Source organism: Osmerus eperlanus, chromosome 22 (genome assembly GCF_963692335.1).
Source record: "Osmerus eperlanus chromosome 22, fOsmEpe2.1, whole genome shotgun sequence".
Lineage (NCBI taxonomy): Eukaryota > Metazoa > Chordata > Actinopteri > Osmeriformes > Osmeridae > Osmerus > Osmerus eperlanus.
Genome location: NC_085039.1, coordinates 12,527,400 through 12,540,112, shown reverse-complemented (window position 1 = coordinate 12,540,112; position 12,713 = coordinate 12,527,400). Strand labels below are relative to the sequence as shown.

Below are 12,713 nucleotides of genomic sequence, written 5' to 3'. Positions count from 1 at the left end.
TTAACAAGCATTTGGCGGAGAGGATAGACGATATTTATGAAACTATATGAATGAAGTCCCACATCTCACATGACCACAATGTAACTTTTAAGTTAAAATAAAAAAATTGAAATTGGGATTCGAACCTAGGCTGTTGCGGTACTGCCCCAGCATGTCTGAAAGAGCACACACACTAACCCAGTGAGTTAACGGGAGCCCTGCTTTCTTATGGTTTTCTGACGCCCCAACTCTGCAGGTTGTTACAACTAGATAGTTCAATGTCAAATTTTAGGTTGAGTGGGGATTGTTATGATCCCTGATAGCTCAGTGGTTAAGGATGTGGGCTACTGAGTGAGGGTCTTGTGTTCAAATCTGTCTGAAGGATCTTCTTACAGCTACATTTTTGCTCTTGGACTTATAAATAAAACTGATAAAAGGTAAATGTATTTTTAGACTCTTGGTTGAGCCTTTCCTGGTGGGACAGCTGGGTACCTGGAGAGACAGTTGGGAGACGGGATCTGGACAGTCAGGGAGTGCGCTGCGGTTACAGGGATCTGAACAGTCGGGTAGTGCGCTGCAGTTACAGGGATCTGGACAGTCGGGGAGTGCGCTGCGGTTACAGGGATCTGGACAGTCGGGGAGTGCGCTGCGGTTACAGGGATCTGGGCCCACGGATGTGTTTGGCAGTACGCTCCGTGCTGGTTTTGAACCCAGGTCGTTGTGGTGTAGGCCCTTGTTCGCAACGCGTTCGATAGCTAGTGCTAGTTAGCTAGCTTTTTTTCGTCTAAAAAATAACTTATTTAGCATAAATTTTAACAGACCGGGAAGGCAACACGTATTATGTTCTACCTGCGCTCGTTGCTGTCTCAGGAATGTCGAAAGAGTGAAAACTTAAAATCGTAGAGTAGAATAAATTGTTTTAAATAGGCCTAAATACAAAACTTCCTACCTAGTAACCAGTATAGCAACAAGGACAGTTTCCTGCTAGCACGTGTAGCTATCGCAGGAATTTAAGGTCGGCATAGCGACGGACGAGTCCTTGCATCGGAACGGCATTGTGACATCAGATAGGACAGTTTTTGGCCTGACACGATTCGATTCTTGGGGTCACGATTCAATAAAAAAAAAATATTCACGATTTTTTCGATTTTTAATCAAATTGCGATTCAATATATGCTTACATAAAAATTGTTAATCGATGTGAATCGATTTTTTCCCCCACCCCTAGTACTTAGTGCTGAATGAAATGAAATTAATACATAAATGACTAAATAATAAAATTATGTTACTAATGTGATTGCTTTATCTGTAAATAAAATTAATGCTTTTTCAATGACTAAATTCATTGTTAGTTTTTTTTTTTTTTTTTTGATTTGAATATTTTTTTGGTAATGCGTTGTGTAGGTCTTACATTTCAATCTTTATGGTCTTAAAATGTCTTATAAAAGGTCTTACATTTGACTTACTGAAACCTGCAGGAACCCTGACACACACACTAACCAACCAACAACAACTAATAAGCACTCTTTCCCCGCCTCTCAAACAGCATGGATTTATAGAACTTGTTTTATTCAAAATTAAGTAAAGTTTTTACGCAAAACATGAAACACGTCTTCATAAAAGTGCCAAAATCTCATAACAACAGTAGAAATATGTCTGGCTTGAAGGAAGCTACATTTACATCAGTAGATTCAAGGGTGCAGCTCAAAAGATCACAGGTGAAGAGATGGCAGGTTCAAATCCCCCTGTACACCTCTGGATGACAGCGCACGTTAACACATCACATCCTGTAGAAGAAGTTCCTGTCCAGAGGTCACGGTTCAGAAGCGTGTGTGTGTGTTTCAGCTAAGCAGTCCAGCTTTTCTCCAGATCCACCAGCTCCATGCCCTCACAGTAGGACCTTGGCCTTGAGGACCTCACCTGCACACACACAGCACCATCAAAAACACATACACACACAGCACCGTCCGAAACACAAACACAGATGCGTACCTGCCGCGGGGCTGTCCTGTGATTGGCCAGCTGCTGCAGCAGAGGAAAGGGGGTCCACTGGATGGGCTCTATGGGCCAGCTGCACACCGACAGGTCGCTGGCCTTCCCCGAGTCCAGCACACACTCCCCCAGACTGGCCTCGCTCCCCGCCCAGCCGTACTGGGAGCTGGGGCGCAGAACACACACACGGAAGGATCACTGGTTTTGTGTGTGTGGATACATACCTATGTTTACTTGTATGTATGGATGTATGCTTCTGTTTACGTGTATATAGGTACATACCTGTGTGTGTGAGCGTGTGAGTGTGTGTGTGTGAGTATGTGCCACCTGTGAGGGTAAACGGTGTTCAGCCGCATCCCGTTGCTAGGGCAGGTGGAGGCGAGCGAGAGCGTGTCGTCGTGGTAACAGCAAGTGCGGTCGAGCGCCCTCAGGTGCAGCAGCTCGTCGGAGCGAGAGAAGGCGGGATTATCCAGGGAGTCAGCTGACCCCGCCCACGACCGCAGCCAGAACCGACTGGAGAGCTCGTCGAAGTGGTTGAACCTGCGGTAGCTACACACACACACACACATGCAGAAACACACACACATGCAGAAACACACACACACACATGCAGAAACACACGCACGCACACACACACACATGCAGAAACACACACACACACATGCAGAAACACACGCACACACACACACATGCAGAAACACACGCACACACATGCAGAAACACACGCACACACATGCAGAAACACACACACACACATGCAGAAACACACGCACACACATGCAGAAACACACACATGCAGAAACACACGCACACACATGCAGAAACACACGCACACAAGCACACACATGCAGAAACACACTCACACACATGCAGAAACACACGCACACACACACACATGCAGAAACACACGCACACAAGGTGTGTTTACTTTTCTCAGTTTCTTTCTTTCTGGCATCAGGACTGATAAAGCCACTTCCTGTTTGCTCACCTCCTGTGTGTGTGTGTATAAGTGTGTGTACCTGCTGCGTGTCTGGTCCACCTTGGCTTGTATCAGCACGGCTCTGTACCGACGCACTGCTACCATTGCCAAGGCAACCACCACGGTTACCGCGGCCACCAGGGCGCCCAGACACGCCCCCACCAGCTTCAGCCTTGTCATCCTCACGTCACAACGACCACCCATGAACCAGAAGTCATCCCCCACCAAACACCTGGACACACACACACCATGAACCAGAACTCATCCCCGGCCAGTGTGTGTGTGTGTGTACCTGCAGACTGGCCCCTGGTGTGTGTGTGTGTGTGTACCTGCAGACTGGCCCCTGGTGTGTGTGTGTACCTGCAGACTGGCCCCTGGTGTGTGTGTGTGTGTGTACCTGCAGACTGGCCCCTGGTGTGTGTGTGTGTGTGTACCTGCAGACTGGCCCCTGGTGTGTGTGTGTGTACCTGCAGACTGGCCCCTGGTGTGTGTGTGTGTGTACCTGCAGACTGGCCCCTGGTGTGTGTGTGTGTGTGTGTACCTGCAGACTGGCCCCTGGTGTGTGTGTGTGTGTGTGTACCTGCAGACTGGCCCCTGGTGTGTGTGTGTGTACCTGCAGACTGGCCCCTGGTGTGTGTGTGTGTACCTGCAGACTGGCCCCTGGTGTGTGCGTGTGTGTGTACCTGCAGACTGGCCCCTGGTGTGTGCGTGTGTGTGTGTGTACCTGCAGACTGGCCCCTGGTGTGTGCGTGTGTGTGTGTGTGTGTGTACCTGCAGACTGGCCCCTGGTGTGTGTGTGTTTACCTGCAGACTGGCCCCTGGTGTGTGCGTGTGTGTGTGTGTACCTGCAGACTGGCCCCTGGTGTGTGCGTGTGTGTGTGTGTGTACCTGCAGACTGGCCCCTGGTGTGTGTGTGTGTACCTGCAGACTGGCCCCTGGTGTGTGTGTGTGTACCTGCAGACTGGCCCCTGGTGTGTGTGTGTGCGTGTACCTGCAGACTGGCCCCTGGTGTGTGTGGTGGGAGCAGACTCCGTGGTGGTGGCAGTACTGGTGGTGGCAGAGGGAGGAGCAGCTGGCATTGAGGCCTGGCCTGGACACACACTGGTACCCTGGAGGGCAGCTGAGCAGCCATCCACACACAGCCTCTTCCACACCTGGGGGAGGGGGGGAGGGGGGGAGGGGGGGAGGGGGGGAGGGGGGGAGGGGGGGAGGAGGGGAGGGGGGGAGGAGATACATAAAGAAAACCCGAGAGGGAGAAGACACTGTTAGCTGTTAGCTAATCCAGGGCTCTGTTGCCATGGGTGACGAGTGACATCTGAACTTCCCTGTTGTGACAACATCATCTCAACCTAGACCACCACTAGCAATACACACACACACCTGACCTCTGACTCACCTCCCACTGTGATGTTTGTCACCTTTGACCCCCGGAAGCTCCTCCCCTCTCTAACAGCCTGGGCCAATCCGGTGCATTCCAGCAGAGACTCCGCCCCCGACTGTCCCAGCCAGGCCAGAGCCCCCACAGTCCTGAACTCCACCAGAATCTGGACCGCTTGGCCACTGGCACACACACACAAGCGTGCACACACACGTACACACACATACATTTAAAAATAAACACAGTGGTTTGAAGGGTGAGTTAATATTTGTGAAAAGCCCAAACATAACTATGGATGTAAAAACCCAGTTTGGACCTCCTCCCTCTCCCACCTCCTACTTCTCCCCTCTCACCTGCTCCAAGCTCCCAGCAGGGTGTGGAATCCTGGAGCTCTATGCAGGTGGGGCGCCACCTAGAGGACAGGGGTGGAACAGCACCAGAAAGAGAGGGGAAAATGTTACTGGAAAAGAGATACTTAAAAAAGGAAAACTGTGTCTGTGTGTGTCTGTGTGTGTGTGTGTCTGTGTGTGTCTGTGTGTGTCTGTGTGTGTGTCCTACCCAGGTGAAAGTATATTTCTCCAGGGTATCAGACTGGTGTGGGCCTGGGTCTTCTAGAATGATCTGCAGAAGCAGCTGGATAGAGTCCTCTGGAGCACACATACACTGTCAGTACACACACACACACACATCTACACACACACTGTCAAACAAACACACACTGTCAGTACACACACACACACATCTACACACACACTGTCAACACACACACTGTCAGTACACAAACACACTACCTTTAATGACGGCAGGCTGGTTGGGCACAATGAAGACCCTGGGTGGAGAGGTGGAGCTTCTGTCTGGGAGGACCGGAGAGGGGGGCGAGCCAGCTGCTCTACCCCATGGTGGGCTGCCCTGGCCTGGGGAGAGGGGTGGTGGGGGCGTGGAGGCTCTGCTGGGGCTGGCTGGTGGGAGGGGGGTGGCAGTCAGGCGGGGGGCGGGGGGCGGGGGGGTTGTAGGGTCACGGTTGGGGACGGTGGTGGGGGTTGGAGGGGTGGGTTTTGCGAGGGGGGTGTGTCTGGATGAAGATGTAGGTGTGAGTGTGGAGTTTGTGTGGGGTGTGTGTGTGTCGGGTTGGGTAGTGTTTGTGTGGGGTGTGTGTGTGTCGGGTTGGGTAGTGTGTGTGTGGAGAGTGTGTATGTGTGTAGGCAGGTGGTGAGGTGCAGCTGTTGCAGTATAAGGTGTCTGTGTGGACAACAGTTTGGGTGAGGGTGTGTGTGTGCCGAGTGTGTATGTGGTAAGGTGGTAAGTTCGAGTGTGTGTGCCGTCCGTCTCAGTGTAAACCTTGTCAACCCTGCTGGCGGTTGCCGCGGTAACTTCCAATGGTGCTGATGGGTTAGAGGTCATGGGTTGTAAGGAGACGGTGGACTTCTGGACTACATCTCCCAAGGTAGGGAGCACTGTGGTGGAGGGAGCAGAGCTTGTGGGATTTGTAGTCCAACTGTAGTTTTTGTCTGTGTTGGGGCTGGGAGAGGAGGGGGAGGTGGGGGAGTGAGTCGATGAGGGCGGAGGGTTGGGGGGAGAAAGGGGGAGTGGGTGAGGAGGGGGGAGGGGTGTGGAGTGTGTTGGTTCAAGGACTGTATAATTTTGATTATTAAGATAGTGTGTGGTGTTTGTTTCTGAATGTGTGTTGGTCATAACAGTGGGGCTTGGTGGAGTGTGTGTGTGTGTAAAGTGTGTCTCTAAAGAGTGTGTGTGTGCGAGGAGTGTGTCTGGAGAGTGTGTGTGTGTGAGGAGTGTGTCTGGAGGCAGTGTGTGTGTGAGATGTGTGTCTGGAGGCAGTGTGTGTGTGAGATGTGTGTGTGTGGTAGAGGAGAGGGAAGGAGAGAAAGTGTCACTCATCAGTCCATCTCCAGACTCTCTTGCCAAGCGACTGGTGATGCCTGTCTCCAACGACTCAGTTGATCCTGATCGATTAGTGAGGTCTGACCCCCCCGGCTCCAGCGATGAGCGCTCCTGAGCGGGCGCTCCACTGCTACTGTCTGGAAGGAGGAAGAACGATGGGGTGCGATTAGTGATATCTCTCTCCTGAAACTCCTCCTCTTCCTGCTCAGGGTCGTGTGACGTCACGTTGAGATGTGACCTCACGGGGTCGAGGGTCCTTCCAGGGGTCGTTCGGAGGTCAAGGACAGGTATGCTCCTGGGGATCCTCCAGGTCAGGGGAGCGGTCTGTCGAGGCTCCCCAGCCTCGGTGGCTCTGTCTGGGGCTAGGGTGAGGTCGAGCCCCCCTGGGGCAGGGCTGGTCGTCAGAAGCCGGGATCTGACCTGCTCTGTTGATGTTGTGTCAATTTCAGGGTGTGTGTTAGTGTGTGTGTCAGGGTGTGTGTCAGGGTGTGTGTTAGTTTGTGTGTCAGGGTATGTGTTAATGTGTGTGTTAGTGTGTGTGTCAGTGTGTGTGTTCATGTGTGTGTTAGGGTGTGTGCTAGTGTGTGTGTTGGTGAGTGTGTTACTGTGTGTGCTAGTGTGTGTGTTGGTGAGTGTGTTAGTGTGTGTGTCAGGGTGCGTGTTCATGTGTGTGTTAGGGTGTGTGCTAGTGTGTGTGTTGGTGAGTGTGTTGCTGTGTGTGCTAGTGCTGGAATGTGGGAAGGAATGTGTGTGTGTGGGTGTGCTGTTTGCCTGTGCGTCTGCATGTCTGTCTGTGCACGTGTCTGTGTGTGCGTGTGAGAGTGTGTGTGTGTGGGAGAGTGTGTGTGCCGGGGCGGGGCCCAGTGTGGCGTGGGGGTCGAGTCTTGCAGCTTTATCCGCTCCATTGTGTTGTCCTTCCTGAGGAAGCAGGGGAGCTTCCCTATCAGCCTGCCCAACCAGGAGCTGCCCTCGCTGGGGAGACAACGTCAGCAACACCCCCGGGTCCTGGAGGGTGGGACCCGGACCAGGACCAGGCTTAGGACTAGGACCAGGACCAGGGCTAGGACCAGGACCAGGGCTAGTACCAGGGCTAGGTCCAGGACCAGAGCTGTGTGTTGGTCCAGATCTCCGTATCTGCAGCTTTATAAGGGGGTGACCTCGGCTCCTCCGCCCCCCCCTGTACCCCTCTTCACCCAGGGGTGAGGCGGAGGACTCCCCCTCCGTCTGGGGCTGAGGGGGGGAGGGGGGAGAGGAGGAGGAGGAAGAGGGAAACTCTGGGATGAGAGGGGCTTGCTCCCTGGAACTCCTGACTGGACCTGGAAAAGAAGCCACACACACCAGGTCAGATACACACACACACACACAGTGAAGGTGGAAACAGCAATATTGACAGAATCGAGGTGGAAACCATTACATCATAACACCATGCCATATAACACAATAACACATAACCCTGTCACGCAATAACACAGAACACAACAACCACATCACACACTGCAGAGTGAAGCTTGTGAGCTCCTGAGACCCACCTGGTCTACTACCAAGTCTCGAGACAAACATTTATTCATAGGCCTCTGCACGCGGAGCCTTGAGCTAAATAAACTATCCCACCTTGACGGTTAGCTTGGTAATAATGTAGGTCGACTTACTCTCGTAAAATACGCGCAAGTAATGCGCATCGCTGCCTGGTTTAACCTTTAATTTCCAGGTCAGCGTGGCTCGAGCGCAGCCGTGGAACAGCGCGCTTTTCCCAGTCTCCAAAACTCGTTCCGCTCCGTTGGCACCGCAGTGTACTGACAAGAGCGAGCCATCGTCCACCGTCACCGTTTCCAACCGTACCGACTGATTTGAAGGGACGTCGATGACCCATGTGCAACCGGTGTCAAACGCTTTACCGCCTCTGTCATACTTGGAATGGACGCTGTTGGGGTCCACTTTCCCCGGTATGGTGACACTGATTAAACCGTTTTTCTCCCGGTTCACGGTTCCGCCACAGTCGTACTGTAACGTAGCAAATATATTACCTGAGAAAAAGGATTGAGTTAAAAAACGACCACTCCTCAGAGACAGAACGCTTAAGACTATAAAATCACTAAACCTAGTCTGCTTTAAAACAGTTATCCATCCTCTAATTTGATTTCAAACCGAACGTAACTCTAAGTTAGAGGAACATTCCAGTAAGGGTGGAAATAAGTGCGTAACGAATTACATCCTGCTTCTAACAAACTGCCCCACTGATTACAGCGGTTCGGCCGTTTAACGTGTATTCGCCTCCTTACCTGTCGTGACAATAAAGAGAAGCCCGTACGCGTGAAGACGCATTTTGTTTGTTCAGACATCTCACGGTCCGATCCTCAAAACCCAGATCCATGTATGGAGCCTCTGCGCGCGATGGAGACGACTCGGACACCAAGAACCGCACGGAAACACACTAACAGCGTGCGAGATGAGTAGAAAGCCCCCTTGCCATCGCTTCCCCGTTAACGGAAATTAGAACATTGCCCGTCAGGGTAACGTCAGCATTGAAATGGGCCACACGTGTGTTGCTTCTGTGTGTGTGTTTATAAGTGAAAGCGAGAGAGAGAGAGAAGGCAGTGGTTACAGCCCCCGCGCGCCTTCCCTAGTTCCATTTGAGCGTCATTAACGCTTGGAACTCAGGGCGGTTCCTGTGGCGCGCGCGGAGGGGTGCATGCCTACGGCCAGTAGACCGCCATGATCACGGCGGGGGGCGGGCGCTGGTTAGGTTGGTTTACTCCCGGTTTATTCGGTGTGCAGGAAGCCATTACATTTTACGGGACAGGGGGACATGAAAGGGCTCGAGAGGGTAATTAGTAGTTCCTATTTGCACCCCGCGTGGAGGACAGGAGTTCGTTATAAGCTGGCGCCCGCGTGTCCTGTACAGAAACTCTCCTGGTGTTTATACAGACACGCACAACCGGCTAGGTAGACAGATGTTGATACAGATCGAACAGAGTAAAATATCCAGCGGTAGATAAGACCCAAACGGAGGTTAAAGTTGACCTACGTGCTTAAAATACCTCTTAAAATATTGCCTAACGTTTTTATATATATATGGGTTAGTCATTTCTGCCAAACCAGAAGATATGAAAACAATAATGAATATTTTTTTTCACAATACAGCGATAAACGAGAAGCACTTAATGACTTTATTTTAATCACTGAAAGGCGACAGGAAAAAAACGAACATTATATGTATACTGGCGTTTGGTTTCTGCTTGAAGAGAGAAGGGTGAGATTCAGGAAGACAGGAAGCTGGGGATGAGGACAGTCTAGTAAGATTGTCAGACAGCAAGGCATGTTTACTAACTTAGCTGTCTGTCATCATCTACTGGGTTTTCTGCAGAAAACAAACTTTGGGCTGCAACTACCCTGTGTCACCACTAGATGGTGACAAAAACACAATCACATCCAGGCGTGGAGACTTGAGACGCTACCTGTACAAACACTTCATATCTCTAAAAGCTTAAGTCAACAAACCTTGTAACATCTTATATACAGACATTTACTTTCTCTCACAGGAGTAGATTCTAGGAACTAGGAATAAAGCTTTTTATCTTCTAAGAAATGTGTCGATGGTGAGAAGGTGTGGATAGTGTGTGTGTGGATGGTGGATAGTGTGTGTGTGGATGGTGAATAGTGTGTGTGTGTGTGTGTACAGATGTTGAGGCTGGCTTGTAGGAGTAGTGTCTGCCTGTCTCCTCACCTGAAATAAACACAAAGAACATATTAGTGGGTAGAGCTAAAGCTCAGTGGTTAGAGCACCTGATTGCAGATGAGTAGAGGTTCTGATCCCCCCTGTACGTCACTTATGGATAAAAGTGTCTCCAAAATTCATTAATCAAAAAGTCATTATTACTGCTACCAGCTACTGCTGAACTCACAGTAGCACTTTGACCAGTCTCTCAAGTCAGTTGGTGAGTGGAGAGAAAAGAGATGGAGGAATAGAGATGGAGGGAGGTAATTAAAGAGAGTGGAAGAGAGTGTAGATGAGGGAGAGGAAGGAGGAATGAGAGGAAAGGAAGAGAGAGGAAGAGAGAGGAGGAATGAGAGGAGGAAAAGATGAGAGGAGGAAGAGAGGAGAGTTACTCACAGGTAAACATCCTTCTTGTCAGCGATGTAGTGAACTATGTCCTGAGGACACATCAGCTTCTCTGCCTCACTGTCAGGGATCTCGAAGCCTGGACACACACACACACAGACGGGGGTCAGAGAGGTGGGAGTCAGGGAGGCGGGGTCAGAGAGGCGGGGTCAGAGAGGCTGGGGTCAGGGAGGCGGGGTCAGGGAGGCGGGGTCAGGGAGGCCGCGGTCAGGGAGGCGGGGGTCAGAGAGGCGGGGTCAGGGAGGCGGGGTCAGAGAGGCGAGGGTCAGGGAAGGCGGTGGTCAGAGAGGCTAGCCGGTCAGGGTGCAGTGCGTCAGGGAGGCGGGTCAGGGAGGCCCGGTCAGAGAGGCGGGGTGTCAGGGAGAGCGCGGGGTCAGAGAGGCGAGGTGGTCAGGGAGGAGGCCCGGGTCAGGGAGGCGGGGTCAGGGAAGGCCCCGGTCAGGGAGGCGGGGTCTAGAGAGGCGGGTCAGAGATTGTGGACGGATGGAGAGGAAGCTCTACTGACGAGCGCCATCTAGGTGTGTATGTGTGTCTAGGTGTGTATGGTGTGTGTTTGTGTCTAGGTGTGTATGTGTGTGTGTGTGTCTAGGTGTGTATGGTGTGTGTGTGTCTAGGTGTGTATGGTGTGTGTTTGTGTCTAGGTGTGTATGTGTGTGTGTGTCTAGGTGTGTATGTGTCTAGGTGTGTATGGTGTATGTGTGTCTAGGTATGTATGGTGTATGTGTGTATGGTGTGTGTGTGTGTCTAGGTGTGTATGTGTGTGTGTCTAGGTGTGTATGGTGTGTGTGTGTCTAGGTGTGTATGGTGTGTGTTTGTGTCTAGGTGTGTATGTGTGTGTGTGTGTCTAGGTGTGTATGTGTCTAGGTGTGTATGGTGTATGTGTGTCTAGGTATGTATGGTGTATGTGTGTCTAGGTGTGTATGGTGTGTGTGTGTGTCCTAGGTGTGTATGTGTGTGTGTCTAGGTGTGTGTGTCTAGGTGTGTATGGTGTGTGTGTGTATCTGCATTACAAAATGGTATCTTGTACATTTGTATTTTTTGTAATATTTGTATTTTTATATTGTAATTTACGGCAACTTATATTTTATTTTATTGTATATTTAATTCTATTCTAATCCCACTTAGTACTGCTAGTTTATGTACCCTTAGTATAGATAGTCCACATATTTAAATTTTAGGTATATGTTTATTGTATGCACCTTCCTGCCAAAGCAAATTCCTTGTCTGTGCAAACTTTCATGGCGAATAAATCCCATTCTGATTCTGGTGTGTCTAGGTGTGTGTGTGTCTAGGTGTGTATGGTGTGTGTGTGTCTAGGTGTGTATGGTGTGTGTGTGTCTAGGTGTGTATGGTGTGTGTGGTCTCTCACCAAACTCATCCTCCATGGCCATGATGATCTCCACCTGGTCAAGACTGTCCAGACCCAGGTCCTTCAGGAAGTGAGACGACGCTTGCAGCTGCAACACACACACACAAACATATGAACACATACACAGGTACACACACATTGACGTACAATTTAAACGGATCCCTTTAACCAGTATGCATAGCACCTGCACTGGGCGAGCATGCTACTTCTAGTCTCATCAACGACGTTTCTTTCGTCCATTTCCGTTCCGCGTCAGCGAGGGAGACATTTACCTTCTCAGGGTTGATCTTGTCGTACAGTTTGAGAACGTAGATGACCCGGTCAAGGATGGTGTCGAGGGTGAGCGGGGGTAGGTCTCCATACTGCCGCTGGACGGACAACGTTAGGCGGGGAACCTGACGAAGGGACAAACGGTGTTTGACCAACTCTCAAGAACGCGGATTGAGTTTGTCCGGAGCGAATAATTGTAAGCAAACACCTAATTATCTTTGAGCGTTTAAAATGTATCGAGGCCATAGCTAATTTCTACAGCGGCTTAGACCTTCCTGACCTAGTAGTAGCTAGCGTTAGCATTAGATGCTAGTTAAGGTTAGCTAGGCGGTCATGAAGACGTAAAATTACACACACCTGTGTCAAACACGTTTCTTGGCCGCTGCAAAGTTGGGAGAATAGCCTTTGACTACCGACGGTTGTCGCTGCGATTCTTACAGCGGAAGAACCGTGTAGCGAGGTTGTTGAATTCTGCAGTGAGCGGAGACACCGGGCAAAGATGCGAGTCGCCATCGTGGTAAACACCCAGAATAAAACTTGCGACGCATGCGCTTATCGATCTGTAGTTTTTTGGCGAGGGTCGTTTCAAAGTCAGACATACACGGCAAGACAAAACGAAATTGTATGAACGTTTATTACAGACATATACAATAACACATATATTGCAACAATTAAGACAGCAGGTTAAACTTTTTTTCAAACGTTTCTTTTAAAACTCAAGTAACCG

The 12,713-nt window shown here is 50.6% G+C and overlaps 2 protein-coding genes and 1 long non-coding RNA gene across 4 annotated transcripts; all 3 read right to left on the bottom strand.

Moving 5' to 3' along the window:
* Nucleotides 1–237: 237 nt before the first annotated feature.
* LOC134009097 (uncharacterized) lies at nt 238–723 on the bottom strand. The gene is made up of 2 exons (XR_009928226.1): nt 652–723; nt 238–533 (listed from the first exon to the last, which is right to left on the bottom strand). It is a non-coding gene; the product is annotated as an uncharacterized LOC134009097 (long non-coding RNA).
* A 468-nt stretch (nt 724–1,191) lies between these two features.
* On the bottom strand, nt 1,192–8,861 carry si:ch211-14k19.8 (mucin-2). Of its 2 annotated transcripts, XM_062448670.1 has the most exons (11): nt 8,507–8,861; nt 7,877–8,251; nt 5,120–7,543; nt 4,887–4,975; nt 4,682–4,740; nt 4,347–4,510; nt 3,942–4,104; nt 2,991–3,182; nt 2,299–2,520; nt 1,972–2,137; nt 1,192–1,899 (listed from the first exon to the last, which is right to left on the bottom strand). In XM_062448670.1, exons 1-11 carry the CDS (start codon nt 8,547–8,549, stop codon nt 1,825–1,827), a joined length of 3,972 nt encoding a protein of 1,323 aa, XP_062304654.1. In that variant the 5' UTR covers nt 8,550–8,861; the 3' UTR covers nt 1,192–1,824. The 2 variants fall into 2 exon arrangements, with proteins under 2 accessions (XP_062304654.1, XP_062304655.1); XM_062448671.1 differs by lacking the exon at nt 7,877–8,251.
* Nucleotides 8,862–9,373: 512 nt separating this feature from the next.
* Nucleotides 9,374–12,532, bottom strand: LOC134009092 (acyl carrier protein, mitochondrial-like). The gene is made up of 5 exons (XM_062448782.1): nt 12,344–12,532; nt 11,989–12,111; nt 11,717–11,804; nt 10,339–10,426; nt 9,374–9,951 (listed from the first exon to the last, which is right to left on the bottom strand). The coding sequence occupies exons 1-5, from the start codon at nt 12,497–12,499 to the stop codon at nt 9,948–9,950; spliced, it is 459 nt and encodes a 152-aa protein (XP_062304766.1). The 5' UTR covers nt 12,500–12,532; the 3' UTR covers nt 9,374–9,947.
* Nucleotides 12,533–12,713: the final 181 nt, after the last annotated feature.